Consider the following 19672-nt stretch of genomic DNA (forward strand, 5'->3'; position numbering starts at 1 on the left):
TGATCTTTTTTCCCACCACCGTTCCCAACCCCCCCTCCCCACCTCCACTAGGGCCATCTGTCACTTATTCATCACACACAAACTGCAGGAACAGCACCTCATCTTCCGATTAGGCACCTTACAGCCTTCCAGACTTAACATTGAGCTCAACAACTTCAGACTATGAACTCTCTCCTCCATCCCCACCCATTTTTGATCCCCCAATTTTTTCTTATTTGTTTTTATTTTAAATTTATTTATTTATTCATATATTTTTCCCACTTATTTTCATTATTATTTTTAAAATTTATTTCCATTTTATTCATTGTTTTATCCCCAGCTTTTAACCTTTTCAATCTTTTTTCCCCACCACCGTCGCCTTCCCCCATCCCACCCCCACAAGGGCCATCTGTCACTTTCCAGAGTGCTTACCCTGGTCCTGCTGTTGTCACATTCTGCTCCCCTCTCTTAATGTCACCATTAGCGCCTCCTTTAGCCAGCACCACCACTATTAACAACCCTTTGATCTTTTGTTTACGATAGCTTTCGCAATCTCTCCTTTGCTTCCACCTATCGCTGGCCTTCTATCCAGCTTCACCTGTTCTGCCCCCCTTCAACAGTACATGTTACATCACATTTCTACTTTCCTTTAGCTCTGAAGAAGTCATATGGACTCGAAAAGTTAACTCTGTCTTTCTCTCCACAGACCTGCTGAGTTTTTCCAACATTTTTAGTTTTTGTTTGTTTTCCAGCAGCCGCAGTATTTTGCCTTATGTCATTTATTCATGCTGTTCTTTCCAGAGTGCTTACCCTTGTCCTGCTATTACCACAGTCAAGTTAGCTGAAGACTGGCATATGTGATGCTGGGGACCTCCGGAGGAGGCCGAGATGGATCATCCACTCGACACTTCTGGCTGAAGATTGTAGCAAATGCTTCAGCCTTTTCTTTTGCGCTGACATGCTGGGCTCCTCCATCATTGAGGATGGGGATATTAATGAAGCCTCCTCCTCCAGTGAGTTGTTTAATTGTCCACCACCATTCATGATCGAATGTGACAGGATTACAGATCTTAGATCTGATCCATTGATTGTGGTGTCACTTAGCCCTGTCTATCACTTGCTGCTTATGCTGTTTGGCATGCAAGTAATCCTGTATTATAGCTTCACCAGGTTGACACCACATTTTCAGTTATGCCTGGTGCTGCTCCTGGCATGCCCTCCTGCACTCTTCATTGAAAGAGGGTTGATTCCCTGGCTTGATTGTAATGGTAGAGTGGGGGTACGCTGGGCCATGAGAGTACAGATTGTGGCTTTCCTTAATTAGTCCACATTTGACCAAAAATCTGTTAATTTCATCCAGGCTTATTGTTTCTAAATGCTTAAACTGACTAGCCAGTAGTCGCTGGGCTATCCTTACACCCATTTTTTGAACCAGAATGTAATATTTGTAATTCTGCAGTCCTCTGGCACCAGCCCTGCAACTAAAGAGGATTGGAAAATTATGGGTCAATGCTTCTGCAATTTGCAGCCTTACTTCCCTCAGTATCCTCAAATGCATCTGATTTGGTCCTGGTGATTTATCAGCTTGAAGTACAGTCAGCCTTTCAAATACCTCCTTTTTATCATTTTTAACCCAACCAATGTCTCAGCTGCCACCTCTTTCACTCTGTCAAGCCTTTTTATTTAAAATCCCTGTGTTTTTGTACAACAGCTTTAAAGGACATTGCTTTTAAACCACATTCAGTTCGTAAAACAGTCAAATCTGTAAAACTTTCTGCTGATCTGCTCTCCTGTCTGCTGAAGAAAAGTTGCAATAGCTTTATCCCTGAATCATGAATCTTTTTTGTATGACAGTTTATGTAGTTGTTGCATCATGTTTCATTTGTCTACCATCCATCAGTAGGAAGTCAACAGACAAATATTCCAAGTGATTGCTATATTGAAAAACAATATAAGCACTGTTCTTCAATTTATTGCAAAACACACATAGCAATGGACCCTGTTAAACAGCTAAGGCCAAGTTGGAAGTAGGTGGCACATTGCCTAAATCATTTGCACTGTGAACAGCATAAGTTTGCCAGTTTTCTTCCGGAGACATTCTGCTGTCTGCAGTTATGTCGGTGACGAATTTGGCATATGACATCAATACAGCCCCAGAAATATTCAAATGTTATAGCCTTGGCGAGGAGCAGAAAGCATATTCCCCTATTAATGCACAACTACTAGATTATGAGTGACCTCTGTTGGTTGATTCAGGAACTAAATTGTCAAGGTGTTGAACCTGTGAGAGCACTGACATAAATTGGGAAGGTCTGTATTCATCAATATTAGGATGGTAGTGCTGGGAAAAGGAAAGTGTTCCATCCCCCACACACACTACCAATATCAGACATTTTCTGCCATGTCATGTACAGTGTAACCAGATGCAGAAAAATAGATCCTCCCTCTCCACCACTCAATTCCGACGTTACAGCACTTCCGCTACACCAGTGCAGATTTGTACCATTCTCTAGCAAATTGCCATGAAATTGCCAGTCAGTGTTGAATTAAAGCCATTTTGTTGCTGTAGGTTCATGTCTGCTAGGAACTGGATTAAGATTAAAAACAAAAATAGCTGGAAAATCTCAGCAGGTCTGACAGCATCTGTGAAGAAGAACACAGTTAATGTTTCGAGTCCATATGACTCTTCATCAGAACTAAGGAAATATAGAAATGAGGTGAAATATAAGCTGGTTGAGGAGGGGTGGGTGGTGGGACAGGTAGAGCTGGATAGAGACCAGTGATAAGTGGGAGGCAAAGAGATTGCCAAAGATGTCATAGACAAAAGGACAAAGGGGTGTTGACGGTGGTGATATTAGCTAAGGAATGTGCTAATGGTGACATTAAGGGTAGAAAGCAGGATGAGCAAGTGACAGATGGCCCTAGTGGGGGTGGGGTGGGGGGAAGGGATCAAAATACGCTAAAAGGTGGACATAAAACAATGGATGGAAATAAATTTAAAAATAATGGAAATAGGTGGGAAAAGAAAAATATATTGAAAAAATTATAAATTATTGGAAAAAGGGGGATCGGAAATGGGTGGGGATGGAGGAGAGAGTTCATGATCTGAAGTTGTTGAACTCAATGTTAAGTCTGGAAGGCTGCAAAGTGCCTAGATGGAACATGAGGTGCTGTTTCTCCAGTTTGCGTTGAGCTTCACTGGAACATTGCAGCAGGCCAAGGATGGACATGTGGGCATGAGAGCAGGGTGGTGTGTTGAAATGGCAAGCGACAGGGAGGTCTGGGTCATGCTTGCGGACAGACCGCAGGTGTTCCGCTAAGTGGTCACCCAGTCTGCGTTTGGTCTCTCCAATGTAGAGGAGACTGCATCGGGAGCAGGAAATGCAGTAGATTAAATCGAGGGAAGTGCAAGTGAAGTGCTGCTTCACTTGAAGGAGTGTTTGGGTCCGTGGGCGGTGAGGAGGGGGGAAGTAAAGGGGCAGGTGTTGCACCTTCTGTAATTGCATGGGAAGGTGCTGTGGGAGGGGGTTGAGGTGTAGGGGGTGATGGAGGAGTGGACCAGGGTGTCCTGGAGGGAACGATCCCTGCGGAATGCCACCAGCAGGGGTGAAGGGAGGATGTGTTTGGTGGTGGCATCATGCTGGAGTTGGCAGAAATGGCAGAGGATGATCCTTCAAATGCGGAGTCTGGTGGGGTGATAAGTGAGGACAAGGGGGACCCTATCATGGTTCTATGAGGGAGAAGAAGGTGTGAGGGCAGATGCGTGGGAGATGGGCCAGACACGGTTGAGGGCCCTGTCAACCACCATGGGTGGAAAACCACGTTTAAGGAAGAAGGAAGGCATGTCAGAGGAACTGTTTTGGAAAGTGGCATCATCAGAACAGATGCGACGGAGGCGAAGGAACTGAGGGAATGGGATGGAGTCCTTACAGGAAGCAGGGTATGAGGAGCTGTAGTTGAGGTAGCTGTGGGAGTCGGTAGGCTTGGAATGAATATTGGTGGACAGTCTATCACCAGAAATTGAGACAGAGATGTCAAGGAAGGGAAGGGAAGAGTCAGAGATGGACCATGTGAAAGTGATGGAGGGGTGGAAATTGGAAGCAAAATTAATAAATTTTTCCAGGTCCAGACAAGAACATGAAGCAGCACCGAAGAACCGGAGAAATAGTTGTGGGAGTGAGCCTGAGTAGGACTGGAACAAAGAATGTTCCACATACCCCATAAAGAGACAGGCATAACTGGGGCCCATGCGGGTACCCATAGCCACATCTTTTATTTGGAGGAAGTGAGTAGAGTTTAAGGAGAAATTGTTCAGTGAGAGAATAAGTTCAGCCAGACGGAGGAGTGGTGGTGGATGGGGATTGTTCGGGCCTCTGTTCGAGGAAGAAGCGGAGAGCCATCAGACCATCCCAGTGGGGGATAGAGGTGTAGAGGGATTGGACAACCATGGTGAAGAGGAGATGGTTGGGCCCAGGGAACTGGAAATTGTTGGGCATCAGAGGAATCGCAGATGTAGGTGGGAAGAGACTGAACAAGGGGAGAGAGAATGGAGTCAAGACAGCAAGAAATGAGTTCTGTGGGGCAGGAACAGGCTGACATGATCGGTCTGCTGGGACAGTCCTGTTTGTGGATTTTGGGTAGGAGGTAGAAGCGGGCCGTCCGAGGTTGGGAGACTATGAGGTTGGAAGCTGTGGAGGGAAGGTCTCAGAGGAGATGAGGTCAGTGACAGTCCTGGAAACAATGGCTTGATGTTCAGTGGTGGGGTCATGGTCCAGGGGGAGGTAGGAGGAAGTGTCTGCGAGTTAACGCTCAGTCTCTGTGAGGTAGATGTCAGTGCGCCAGACAACAACAGCACCACCCTTGTCAGCAGGTTTGATGACAAAGTCAGCGTTGGACCTGAGAGAATGGAGTGTGGCAATTCCATTAAGAGACAGGTTAGAGTGGGTGATAGGAGCAGAGAAATTGAGACGACTGATGTCACGCCGACAGTTCTCAATGAAAAGATCAAGAGAAGGTAAGAATCCAGAGGGAGGGGTCCAGGTGGAGGGAGGATATTGGAGGCAGGTGAAAGGATCTGTTGAACAGGGAGACGACTCCTGCCCAACGAAGTGAGCATGGAAACAAAGGCAGTGGAAGAAGAGTTCAGCATTGTGCCGAGCCCGAAATTCATTGAGGTGAGGGCATAAGGGTATGAAACTGAAGCCTTTGCTGAGCACTGAACATTCAGCATCAGAGAGGGGAAGGTCAGGGTGTATGGATTGAGATTACCCAGTTTCATTTCACATAGTCCACATACTGCCAGCATGCATAGAACACTTTCATCCCATCCATCTGGGCTAGATAATTAATACAAGTCCCATGAGTGATAAGTCAGTGTCTTACCCACTATGCCACCCATTTGTGTCAAAACAGAGTTCTACTTAAAAGTAAATGCATTGGTAGTAGGAACCTTATCATGATTGCATGTGAATTACATTCAAGAAAATCTCTGATTATCCCTGAACAAAACATTTGTAAGACTATGGAGAAAGTATAGAGGTGCAGGATTAATTGGACACTCTCAAATAGCTGGTACTGTCATGATGGGCCAAGCGGCCTCCTTCTGCACTTTATCATTCTATTGCTCTTTAAAGTTAGTGCTTTATCCTAAAATCGTCCCTCAAGAGTAACTAAATAGCAATATTTTTTCAAACATCTTGATTTAAAAATGTATTTACTTATAGAAATTAATATAAAGGTAACAAGGTTGAATAAAAGGTGATCTGCTGTTCTATCTTTTCTAGACTTTAGGGCCAACGGCTGGGAAGTTCCTAGCTCAGCACTCTCTTGGGGGCTTACCAAGGAAACTGCAGTATTTGTACTCCACAGATGGTATCTTATTTCATGTCTGATAAGCCAATTCATCATGAAGTGTCCCCTGTGGCATCATTATACTTGCACCTGCTAAGCACACAAAACAACATCTGCATGACAAAAATCAAAAAAACAAATTCACAATTTCACCCAATTAATACATATCCTCTACATTTTGAGTATGAAACTGAGATAGTGCACACAGGAAAGGAGGAGATGAAAGAAAACAAACACTTGCATTGTCAGCTGTGACAGAGAGTAGCGCTTTGTAGCGTTGTGTCCTGACGGCAGCACCAGGAGTGTGGGAGACTTCCACTTGTATTCAGGCTGGCTGGCCATGCACAATGATGTGCGACCAGCCAATTAGATATTTATGGCTGAAGTGCCTGGCCAGTCATGCAGCTGGGTAAAACAGGAGGTCAACCCTGCCACTACCTCATGGAGCTGAATGTCCGAACGCCATACTTAAAGGGCACAAAGACAGGCGTTCATTCATTGAAAGCCAGCAGCATCAGTCTGGCTGTGCGAGTGGACAGCTTGAGGCTACAGCTGCTGCTCCTACTGACCTTCCCTCCCGCTCTCCACACCCCATCTGGTTATCCTCAACTGATGCTACCACCTGCTCTTCTGAAGTGATGTCTCAAGCAGACTAATAGCCCATGGTTTAGTAATGCCTCCCTGCAGGTTCTCTTCCATGGCGTTGGGAATGGTGAGTTCTGTTTCCCAGTGATGGCAGCAGGAGGCCCTCCCATCTGCCCAAGGAGGCCTGGACGGAGGCCGCGCTGAAGGTTAGTAGCTGTGGGGTGCACAAGCAAAACTAGGTCCAATGCAGAAAAAAGGTCAATGACCTCCTGAGCTCTATAATGGTAGGTGGCACAGTATTGTCAGTACAAAGTGGTACTCATAAGGGCAAATGGAGATCAGATTCTATGACTCAATACCAGATGTAACGGGACTAATGTGTGGCAGCCAGTTCATGCTGTGAAAGTTCTAACAGTCGCAAGATGATGCATATAAGAAACCCTTACCAGGGAAGTGACTTTAACTGTTGTAGGCCTGCACGCTCATTTAGGAAAAAGCAGAATCCTGTGGATACTGGAAATCGGAAACAAAAACAGAAAATACTGGAAATATTCAGAGAAGAAGGTACTCCCTCCAAACCTGCAACTACCACATAGGCCAGTTGAAGAGGAGAAGTTACAATTCCCGATCACACAGCGACCACAGAAAGGCTTCCTTTCATCGGTTTTATTTAAGCATATGCAAGGAAGCCGCAATCATTCATAAGAATGAAGACCCAGCTCCCAGACTGATTGCATTTCATTACTTTTGTACTTTCCTTATCATAATACATTTGATTACATTTGAATACATCCAATCGGTAACTGACACACCGGTCTCATGCTAGCTCTATCCTATTGAGTACATAAACATGTGATTTTGCTAACCAATTATTCTAAAGGATGTATACATAATTATATTATCCAATCAAAATTAAAACATGTACGCAAAGACCTTGGCTCTCACAGCTCAAGACTGTTTGTGTTTCATTAAAGCCCCCTCTTTGTCCATTGTATATTTTCCCATATATAAGCTAAAACCATCTGCCTCTTCCCTATGTGAGAGAGGAGGGCAATTAATCCATTTTTTATCCTGCTTGTGTCTTCAATCTGACTCTCAAGGCTGTGCAATGTTCATTTGGTAATCGTCAACTCTTAATATGCTTAGCAGCCATATCTGCCTGGAGATTGTGTTCTTCAGTAAATTCTTACAATGTTCTCTTTTAGCATTTTAAATTTTCCCCTAATATTCAGCATCAGTGGAGAGTTTGATAAAAGTTCACAGACTTGAAACTTAACAGGTTATGGCAGAGAGAAACAGTTGAGTATTTCCAGCATTTTCTGTTTTTATTATGCTCAATAAGGGGTTAGGGTCCCATTGAAATGCCTCAATCCCTCTTTCTGCCTGCAGGACAAAAGAATGCATGACAGCAGGCAATGGGCACAGAGGAGGTGTCCCAGAAATCAGAATTCTGACTTCTGCAGAACAGGAGGCTGTGGGACTGGCAGGGGAGGACAGTGGCTGATCGAGTGCCAAAGAGGTCAAAGTTGCAGGGGATCAGAGTGAAGACATCTCTAGCCTGGTGTTCAGAACTGGGAATACAGGATACAGGCGTGATACATTGATGGGAAAAGGAATGTGAATAAAAGTCAGCTAATTCCACTACAGGTACTCTCAGTCATGTCAGACAGTGAAAGTAGCCTGCAGTAAGCCTGACCTTCACCTCTGAGGAGATGAAACAGACCAGTCAGAGAATGCACCATCATGTCATTCTCCCACATTGTCCATCAGCACAGAGACATTCACCTTGAAGGTTACACTTTCACAATCAGACACAAGGTCACAATCTGGTGAGCACACCACAGACAGATCCCCACAGCTGATGGAGGATATGAAAGCTGAGATCTCTGACAGTCAGGTAAATGTTGGAGACCAAGCCCACGCTAAGCTCCATGCCGATGACGTGCCTCTGGAAATGGCTGGAAGAAATCTGACAGATGCAGAGACAGGCAGGGAAATATCTGGCAGAAATGCCAGAGGCTACGCATAGCCTTGAGTGAAAGGTGGTGGAGTGCTCCACCTAAGCTCAAAGCCCTATCATGGTTCCTCCATGGAAATATTAGCACTCACCATGGGGATCCAGGTCCAGCAGAACATGCAGTGGCTGCTGGATAAGTGCTTGGAACAGCATTCCATCGCTCTGGCCATGGGGTCTATACAGCGAGGTAGAGGGAGATGAGGCACCTCAATCTTCCTCTAGGTGCCCCTTCTCCTCCTGGAGCTAGGGATGTGTCATCAGGCACTGAGAAGCACCAGCAAGCTGCCCCATGGGTATCATCTCAGCGCTTCGAGGATGCACTTCCGCTCTTCCTCCCCTCTGCCTACATCCCCATCACCTCCAGCAGGTGAGGCCAAAGAGGTTCCATCTGCATAGGAGACCCACAGCAGGGCTGAAGTCCTCTAAGCCTCAGACCACCAGAGGATGGCAAGGTCACCCCAGGTAATGGAACATTACACTTAGCAGTCTACCTCCACCTCAGACATGGATGTCAGGGTTGCATCAAGGTGTATTGTTAGAAAGTGTAAGGTTAAAAGAAGTGTAATGATAGGGGTATCTAATCATTCTATGGATAAATGTAAGCTGGATGTGTGTTGAATGGCCATTATGTTGGAAGTTGTTCAAATTGATGGGTGTATTTAAGAGTGTGATATTTCATGGATGATCAACAATGGGTGAAGTGGGACTATAGAAACACTATTCATTGTGTAGCCTCAGAAGTGGTGACACCTTAAGTATCTTGACATGTGCAGGTTTGTATTTTAGGCAATCTCTATAAGGTCAGAGGTTTGGAATCCAGCTGGCAAGCCAGCAAGTAGTGTTCACCCACTTGTCATGCATCAGGTGCAGTTTGTCTAAACAGCGTCTGTAGCTGAGGTATTCCATATGAGGCAGGTGAGCGCATAGAGTTCTTAACAAGGCATTGCCAACATTTTGAGTGTCTGTCACTGAGTTATGTGCCACTTCCTACCACAGCACAGGTACATGTGGCTTCCACAAAACAATGCCCATATGAGCTTGCTTATGCCAAGGGCCTGTAGCCTTTTAAAAAAATTCATTCATGGGAATGAGGGCATCGCTAGCTAGGTCAGCATTCACTGCCAATCCCTAACTGCCCTTGAGAAGGTGGTGGTGGGCTGTCTTCTTGAACCGCTGCAGCCCATGTAGTGTAGGTACACCCACAGTGCTATTAGGGAGGGAGTTCCAGGATTTGGCCCAGCAACAGTGAAGGAACAGTGATATATTTCCATGTCAGGATGGTGAGTGGCTTGGAGGGGAACTTCCAGCTGGTGGTGTTCCCTTGTGTCTGTTGCCTATAGATGGTAATGGTCATGTGTTTGGAAGGCCCTGTTGAAGGAGCCTTGAATTGCTGCAGTGCGTCTTGTAGATGGTACACACTGCTGCCACTCTGCATTGAGGGAGTGCCAATCAAGTGGGCAGCTTTGTCCTGAATGGTGTCAAGCTTATTGAGTGTTGCTGCAGCTGCAACATCCAGGCAATTGGAGAGTATTCCATTACATTCCTGACTTGTGCCTTGTAGATGTTGGACAGGGTCTGGGGAGTCAGGAGGCAAGTTAATCATTGCAGGATTCCTAGCCTCGGACCTGCTTTTGCAGTCACAGTATTTATATGGCTAGTCCAGTTCAGTTTCTGGTCAATGATAGTCATCTGGAGCCAGAGTTCTGGAAGGAGTGTTCCGGATCTGCAAGCACTTCCACTGCAACATTTATTGAAGAAATCTGACAGGTTCCTCACTAGTTGGAATCAGGTTTCAATGAGTGTGTCACGGGCATGTCTGGTGCACTGGTCCATTTTCCTGGCATCTAATCTGCAGTTGCACCATCTACTCCCTCAGGTTCACACTGAAAGGGTTTTGCTGCTTGGATGACTCTGGTGGAGCACAACAATATGCGCCAGAGTGAATCTCCCAGATTGTGGCCTGCTGCAACCTCCCTCAGGATCATCAGGCTCTTCCCAGTCTTGCTTGTTTGAGGCCGCCTCTGGATCCTCCATCTGCACAAGGTTGTGTAGGGAATTCACTCTGGCACATTCTGCAGCATTCCATCTGAGCCACCCAGGGAGCAGAGCCTCATCTTCAGCCAATGAATTTGTGCAGTTCAGCACAGGCCCTCTTCCAATGGCCTCTTCTGTTGTTGCCCTTGTTGAGACATGGACAGCATTGTATCTCTCCTCTGCTGGGCTTAGTGGGCTCTGCACAGGTGTCACGAGCCAAGTCTTCAGAATATCCCATCACCGAGGAGCCCCCACTGCAGTTGCTGAGGGGACACAGTTGTGGCACCTGCAAGTGAACAAAGGTGTAAGAGTCATGAGAGCTCCCTGGGAAGCAAGCAGATGCCTGCAGAATTCACTTGCAGTGATCACAGGCCAACTGTACATTGAGTGTGAAAGCTTTTGCCATTTATGAAGGCTGCTGGGTGATGCCAAGGAGCTCTTAGTGCTACATGTATGGAATCAATTGCTCCTTGTCCCTATGGAAAACCAGTGATGGCAACAAATGCCACAGCTCTGCCTGCCTGGATCTCAGGCTCTGTGGTGAATTGCACAAATTCATGGCAGATGTGTGCCAAGCTGACCAAATCCACAAGGGAAACTTGGTTACTCTATCACAACAGTTTTGCAATTTGTATTTTTTTTTAAAAACACTGAATTCAGAAATAATGAGTCCAAGAACTTGAAGGATTTTAATTAAATACTTATTAACAAAAAAGATTTCAGGCACATACATAAGATACAATTACATACTTGTATAACTCCTCCTAAAATTCCTAATTAACCTGATTCCCAGTTACACACCCAAAATAGATTTCATTTCACTTATCCAAAAATGCAAATTCCCTTCACACCTTACATGCTAAGCCAGCATTCATAGTTACTCATTAGCATTTCAAGCACATTTCTACACCTCTCATCTTTTGATAGTTCAAAGCTTGCAGTCTACCTGATTCCAAATGTAATTAAATTTCAGACGCACCCAACTATACTCTCACCCATAAACCTACTTTACAATAAATCAGAAAAATAGTATGCAAATTATACTTTCATAACAATTAGCTCTTCTGAACAGGGCTTTGGTGACCTCCCTGATGAATCAAAGTGGCTGACTGCAAGATGCCACATGAGTCCCCTGAAGCTCTGGAAAGGCCCAGAGGTGTAGAAACTCAATGCTGCAAGTGAATTTTAAAGATACTGGTATCCAATCCATAGGAACTGAGGTGAGCAACAGAAACCCTTGACATCCTCAGCTGTCTCTGATATCGTTCCTCATTTGCAGGTAGTTAATCCATATGCGGTATATTTAAATATGCATTAAAGTTTAGCATCTCACTAGCCTTGGTTGCCATCACCCTGAGCTACCTGACCATCTGGTGCTCCCGTTGGCATTTTGGCTATTGTCACACCTGGCTCTGGGCCAGCTTCTGCCATTTCCTCTCCAGATGCAGAGCTAGCAAAGGTACTGGATGCACCGACCCATCTCATCAGCCTGAGGTGAACTGCAGACAAAAGACAGGCAAAGATCTTGCCAGCACAGTTTATATGGGCCTCCTTTTCAACCAGAGAACTTTTTAACCAATGGAGAGCCCCATACTTTGCATTGGCCACACCTTTGCCTCCACCCACTGTGGACATCGCGCTCCGCCACCCTCATGGCAAGTCTCAATTTTTAAATGGTCACACTGTTGAGGTATAAGTAACCAATTATCTCTAATGGAGAGATATGCCCATTGTCCTTTGTGGATTCTGGCTAATTACCTATTGTCTATATAAAAATGGTTAGTCAGCTCCATGAAATAAATTGTCATTTTAAATTAGAGAAGCAGTTTCTGGGGTTTACATGAAGTATTATGAATAAACACACTTCAGTGGTAGTGTTTACCTCACATCTATTGAAGTTTAAAAGAAATTGTGGCAGCTAGAATTGTTACAGTCTTTTTCCAAAAGGGGAACTTAATTTTTCAATTGCTGCAACTGGTGAGCAGTGTTATTGGAAGTTATGAACATACTGCTGAGTTTTGTGATCCCTGACTAAACTCATGTACAAAGTAATTCACCAACAGCCAGAATGAAGGCTTAAATAAAAGACTCCCTGCAAAGCAGATCACTTTTGATAATAAGTAGTGAGATAAAGAAAGTGCCCATAAACATCAGGAGAGGTTTTGTGGATTACTACCTTTATTCAGTGCAAGTTTTTCAACACCCAAGGAAACCAATAGAAAAAAAAAATCAGAAGAACATGTAAACTATTAGAAATTGACAATAGCACTTTGGGTGATGGTTAACTTGTGTGGGCAGATGGACAGTTTCCATTCACCTCCATTAAAAATCATTTGAGAGAAATGCAATAAATTAAGTTTAACCAAGCTGAGTCACTTGGTAACTGATTAATATTTGTTCAGGTGACTGGATGAGTAGATCTCCATGACTATGACAAATACATACTTTCCTGATAGAACAAGGGACTGCAATCTGTAATTTTGGTCAAATAAAAACCTGAAGGGAGAAAAAAAAAACGAAGTTTGATTTTATTCATAAAACTGCTATTATTCAGTGGTTTCTTTCTCTGAAGGGGACAATTTAATCATCTGTGCTGTCAACGGGAAATACTGAATTCTGGCAGTACAAATGGGAAATTCAGATACAGGTCATGAAAATCATGGCCAGTGGTACTGAAACTCCTGGTTCGCATTGCCTATGGATAGGATTCTTCACTGGCTATGGACTTGGAAAGCTATTCCTATGATCTGTGGCCACAGCTCTAACCTGTTATAGAAATTTAAAGGAAACTATTTTCGATATATGGTATATCAACCAGTTTTTAAAAAATTTGCAGCAAGCTAGAATTCAATTGTCAAACTTGTGCATTTTAAAAGACTTTTGTTGTTGATTTGTATGAAAGTTCATTTTAAAAAAAAATAAATTCAGAAAACTTAACTAGGTCAAGGACAACATCAATTCACCTGATGTTGGGTCACAGATCACATTTGGCAAAACTACTTTAAACCCAACATATCCAATACACACAAGGCTATTCCTGAAACAGACACTTGGTTAAATATGGAGAATCTTTTTTATGAGAAAACTATAGACAATTGTAGAACGAAAATATAATTGGAATCTTGTTTTGCAAAAACTTACTCTGTATTCAGATTCAACTGTTGTATGTTAATTATATGCAGTACATACAATAGTTATGAAAATACAAATGGGTACTTATGCAAACTATGCAAAATTAGGAAAATGTTTACTTATTGTGACCAGTCATAATTATAGTATTGTCAATGAAAATTATTTACATGAAGAAATGGGGAGTGTTCACAACCAAATAATGGATAGATACGAAGTCTGAATTTGTTCATCTAATCCCTTTGGATCTTTTTATTTGCCTGGATTAAGCTTTACAATAAATGAGCTCTTGCTATGACTAGTATTAGAATATTTTGTGAAAACTATAAATATTTGGATAACATACTCAGCACCCAACTTTCAGATAAACTGGAAACTATTTTAATTTCCTATCTCAAACTTTTGAACTTAACACTGAAAATGATCATAAAAAAGCTATTTTATGAACAAAAGCCATTACTGCTGCCAAAATACTTCAGTATAAAACAGAATTGGCCTATGAAAAGGGCCACTCTTCTCTTGGGAAGCATCTTCCATCGTTGTTTGAAAGTTTTGTGCCAATGATAACGAAACCAGCCATTCACACCTTTCCGGACAGTTCATATTTGCAATTTACAGCTTCCATCTTCTCAAAGCAAGACCCAAACTGCATGCGTAGCACAGAGTAACAACAAAAGAGAATATCTAAAATAAGAGGGGGAGAAAATTAGTCTCACCATTAAGTTAAAAACTGCTTTGTTTTAATTTAGGGTTACATTGTTTCTAATTGTCTGTAGTTGTTAGTTTCTAAAAATGTGTGCAAATGATAAGGAAACGAACCTTTTGGTCCAACCAGTCTGTGTTGGTAAAAACAAAAAAACTGCGGATGCTGGAAATCCAAAACAAAAACAGAATTACCTGGAAAAACTCAGCAGGTCTGGCAGCATCGGCGGAGAAAAAAGAGTTGACGTTTCGAGTCCTCATGACCCTTCAACAGAACTTGAGTTCGAGTCCAAGAAAGTTGAAATATAAGCTGGTTTAAGGTGTGTGGGGGGGTGGGGGGGGGGGGGGGGGGGGGGGGGGGGCGGAGAGAGAGAGAGAGAGAGAGAGAAGTGGAGGGGGAGGGGTGTGGTTGTAGGGACAAACAAGCAGAGATAGAAGCAGATCATCAAAAGATGTCAACAACAATAGAACAAAAGAACACATAGGTGTTAAAGTTAGTGATTTTATCTAAACGAATGTGCTAATTAAGAATGGATGGTAGGGCACTCAAGGTATAGCTCTAGTGGGGGTGGGGAGAGCATAAAAGATTTTAAGATATTTAAAAATAATGGAAATAGGTGGGAAAAGAAAAATCTATATAATTTATTGGAAAAAAAAGGAAGGGGGAAACAGAAAAGGGGGTGGGGATGGGGGAGGGAGCTCACGACCTAAAGTTGTTGAATTCAATATTCAGTCCAGAAGGCTGTAAAGTGCCTAGTCGGAAGATGAGATGTTGCTCCTCCAGTTTGCGTTGGGCTTCACTGGAACAATGCAGCAAGCCAAGGGCAGACATGTGGGCAAGAGAGCAGGGTGGAGTGTTAAAATGGCAAGCGACAGGGAGGTTTGGGTCATTCTTGCGGACGCGCTCACGCCTTCTCCTCCCTCCCAGAAACATGATAGGGTCCCCCTTGTCCTCACTTATCACCCCACCAGCCTCTGCATTCAAAGGATCATCCTCCGCCATTTCCGCCAACTCCAGCATGATGCCACCACCAAACACATCTTCCCTTCACCCCCCCATCGGCATTCCATTGGGATCGGTCCCTCCGGGACACCCTGGTCCACTCCTCCATCACCCCCTACTCCTCAACCCCCTCCTATGGCACCATCCCATGCCCACGCAAAAGATGCAACACCTGCCCCTTCACTTCCTCTCTCCTCACCGTCCAAGGGCCCAAACACTCCTTTCAAGTGAAGCAGCATTTCACTTGCATTTCCCCCAACTTAGTCTACTGCATTCGTTGCTCCCAATGTGGTCTCCTCTACATTGGAGAGACCAAACGTAAACTGGGCGACCGCTTTGCAGAACACCTGCGGTCTGTCCGCAAGAACGACCCAAACCTCCCTGTCGCTTGCCATTTTAACACTCCACCCTGCTCTCTTGCCCACATGTCTGCCCTTGGCTTGCTGCATTGTTCCAGTGAAGCCCAACGCAAACTGGAGGAACAACATCTCATCTTCCGAATAGGCACTTTACAGCCTTCCGGACTGAATACTGAATTCAACAACTTTAGGTCGTGAGCTCCCTCCCTCATCCCCACCCCCTTTCTGTTTCCCCCTTCCTTTTTTTTCCCAATAAATTATATAGATTTTTCTTTTCCCACCTATTTCCATTATTTTTAAATATCCTAAAATCTTTTATGCTCTCCCCACCCCCACTAGAGCTATACCTTGAGTGCCCTACCATCCATTCTTAATTAGCACATTCGTTTATATAATATCACCAACTTTAACACCTATGTGTTCTTTTGTTGTTGACATCTTTTGATGATCTGCTTCTATCACTGCTTGTTTGTCCCTACAACCACACCCCCCCCTCCACTTCTCTCTCTCTCTCTGCCACCCCCCCGCCCCCCAACACCACACACACACCTTAAACCAGCTTATATTTCAACTCTTTCTTGGACTCGAACTCAAGTTCTGTCGAAGGGTCATGAGGACTCGAAACGTCAACTCTTCTCTTCTCCGCCGATGCTGCCAGACCTGCTGCGTTTTTCCAGGTAATTCTGTTTCAGTCTGTGTTGGTGTTTATCCTCTGTGAGCAGTAGCTTTAATCTCATTTGCATCTCCCACCCCTTATTGTTTACTCTCCTTTCCTTCAGCAACCTATACAACTGAATCTTAAATACTGACTCTTCCACACAGGTGCATTCCACACAACCTCAAACCACTGAAACTTATAGTTTCTACGTTCTGGAGCCCTCATTCAATATAAACTGTCTACTATGTCTGATCATGTTTTTAACCACCATTAAATTAACAAACTTTCTTTGTTCTAACAAAAACTTCAATTTTTGAAACTATTTTCCATCATTGTATTTCCATATACTAGTAAATCTGCATTGTTCCTTTATTGCACAGTGCCTAACTTATAGTATGGCACTCCAAACTACAAAAAATATCCAGTTTTAAAAATTCGTTACTACATCTCTATTTATATTCTACACCTCTAGTTAGGAGATCCAGTATCCAATTAGTTTATGACTTTTATATACTTGAGATGCTGCTCTTAATTTCCTATGAGCTGGAATCCCCAAATCCCTCTGCTCCTCAGGTTACCCAGCTATCCCTCATTATACAAATATTTGAAAAATATACACTTAATTTTACTGATATTGAATTCAATCTAACACTTTTTGTCCTTACCACCTCATCAGTATCCCTTGCTGCTTCCTTTGGTTCTCACTTATTCACTACCTATTTTAGTAAAATTTGGGCAACCTGCAAATTTGAGCACAACTTCCTCTACCCCATATCCAAATCATGAATGAACACTGAACGCTCAAATTTCTGCTTTGGTTGGTAATTTTAACTACAGATCACACAATAGCAGCTAACAACAAAAAATTCTCTACAGTGAAGATATTCAACCTGCTGTTCAAATGTTGAAGCATTTCAACAAAATATTTGACATCTAACATGAACAATCCTAGTAGTCAAAGGCTGCTTTTTACTGAAATTCTCTTATGGGCATATTGATGTAATAATAGTATTAGGTAACAGATTCACAGTCCAGACTCAAACAAGTGCAAGAAAGAGCTCTTCAGGAATACATCCCTTAAAGAATTACTTTGAAAATTAAAAAGCAGGCAAAGTTTTTTAAGTCAAATGTTTGAAAGCCTTGTCCCACAAAACTAAAGGCAAACTACTTGTTCCCAAATTCTAAATTTGAAACACACATTTCTCAAGTGTTACTTTTTACCCATTAGGTTCTGTTCAGCTTACAGTTACAGTTGCCCATCCTCATTAATATGAAAAGCTTGCTGGATCTGATAAGAGCTTGATGGGCAAAAGCTAATGCTCCATTGTGGAAGAGGATCTGTGTAATGCACACCCTCAGTCTGAAAGTCCTCCAGACTAGCCTCCTTGTCTTGTTGGATAAACTCCTTTAAAATGAATATCAGAGCATCTTTATCCCAGACTGTCACAAAATAAACCTATATTTAATGAGGCATTCAAAGCCACACCAACATACTGTTGACTTGTTCCGAACTATTGAGTTCAAAGTAGTGAACAGTTGCTAGAACTTGCCCATTAGTTTCTTCAAGATCCTCTATGCTGGACCCCTTTAGCCATGATCTACATTCATTGTGGTTAAATCAGATGTGGTAATGAAAGTATCATGTGGCCCTACCTCTGCCAAAACTGATCATCCTGGAGTGCAAAGGTAATTCCAGCTTCTGCTCTCCACTACCAAAAGTCTACCCTCAACTCCACCAGCTTATGAGAGTAGCTCATGAACTTTGAGACCATCCAGTCAACTCTTCACCTCTCTTCCCCCTCAATGCACCAAGCCAAATTTTTATTAGAATATACCAAACTAACCCCAAAACCTAGCTGCAAATTTGTATTTTTCTCTAGTTTCTCTACCTTCCCTCTTGCTCTGAGTGTAGCTTGGCCATAAAACCCACTTCCTGCTCCCTCAACCCTATTCTTGAGGAGTTCCTAATCACCCAACTTCCCTTCAAAGCCTCCACGTTAGTTGATATTGTTAATGATTCCCCCTGCTCGGGTACTTTCCCTCCTTTCCTTCAAATCTGCTGTCATCACCACCCCACTCCATTCCACTCACCCCCTCCACCCACCAACCCCCAAGTTTGAACATTAAATCTTCTGTCCTAGCAAAACATCCCCAACCTCACTTTCCTCTCCAAAGTCCCTGCACATGGCATTGCCTTCCAAATCCATGATCCTATTCCACACAACTCCATGTTTGAATCCCAATCAGGTTTCTACCTCTGCCACAGCACCAAAACAGCTTTCAAAGTGACAAACAACATCTTATGTGACTGACCATGGTAAACAATCCCTTATGAAGCAGCCTGCAACACTATTTTCTACTTCATACTCCTCCAATGCCTCTATTCTGTTGTCCAGCTGAGTGGACTGGCCTGGTCTAGTTCTATTCCATCATTCAGTCATGGCCAAAAGTCATCTGCAATGGCCGGGGAATGCAGTTACAGATAGGACCTTGTGGTCTAGCTAGATCCAGCAATAAAAGGTGGAAGTCAGGGCTGCATGCCTGCCACTGACATTATCCAAAAATGTGGTTAGGGTTCACAAGTACACTTATGACACTCGATAGACCTGAGCATAGAAGGTACAATTTTAAAGTGTGAAAATTTGACAGTAAATATTAGGCACAATTGTAGCAGACTTCAGGGGGACCAGACTGCTGCAATGCACACACAGAGGAGAGATGCAATTTAATAGTGTTAGGTGTGAGGTTCTCCCATTAGGGAGAAACATGTAGAGGCAGTAACATCTCAATGGTACTATTTTGATGAAGGGGGGAATGGGCAGGGGGAGAAGGAAGTGCAAGAATAGAGGGACCTGGGATGCATATTTACAAATCTAAGGTGGCAGCAAGGCAAGTTGCCAAGGTGGTTAAGAAGCCATGTGGAATACCTGGATTTATAAATGTTGGCATTGAATACATAAACAAAAAAAGGTAAACATGATTAACCTTTTCAAATCTGTGGTTAGGCCTCAACTGGAATAGTGTGCACAATATTGGGCACCAAACTTTTAGGAAGCATATCAAGGCCCTGGAAAGGGTATAGAGGAGATTTACAAAGATGGGGCACTTCAGTTATGTGGTGAGAATATAGAGAAGCTGATATTGTTCTCCTTGGAACAGAGAAGAAGGGGCTACTTAGAGGTACTCAAAATTGGGAGCTTGATAGAACAAGTAGGAATAAATTGTTTCCTCTTGCATGAGGACCAGTAACCAGAAGTCAAATTTAAAATAAAATAATTAGTAAAAACAACAAAAAGGTGAAATTAGGAGAAAGTCAGATCATTGCAAAGATCTGGAATACTATCTAAATGGGCAGC

The 19672-nt window shown here is 43.4% G+C and overlaps 1 protein-coding gene across 1 annotated transcript in view; it reads right to left on the minus strand.

Annotated features, from left to right (window-relative positions):
• Positions 1-11135: 11135 nt before the first annotated feature.
• The window catches only part of mal2 (mal, T cell differentiation protein 2), a 64029-nt gene continuing 55492 nt past the window's right edge, over positions 11136-19672 (minus strand). Inside the window, exon 4 of the mRNA XM_041188966.1 lies at positions 11136-14278. Coding sequence (XP_041044900.1) covers positions 14207-14278 — 72 coding nt within the window. The 3' untranslated portion in view covers positions 11136-14206. The remainder of the gene's footprint in view (positions 14279-19672) is intronic.

This window comes from Carcharodon carcharias, chromosome 6 (assembly GCF_017639515.1).
Source record: "Carcharodon carcharias isolate sCarCar2 chromosome 6, sCarCar2.pri, whole genome shotgun sequence".
Taxonomy (NCBI): Eukaryota; Metazoa; Chordata; class Chondrichthyes; order Lamniformes; family Lamnidae; genus Carcharodon; species Carcharodon carcharias.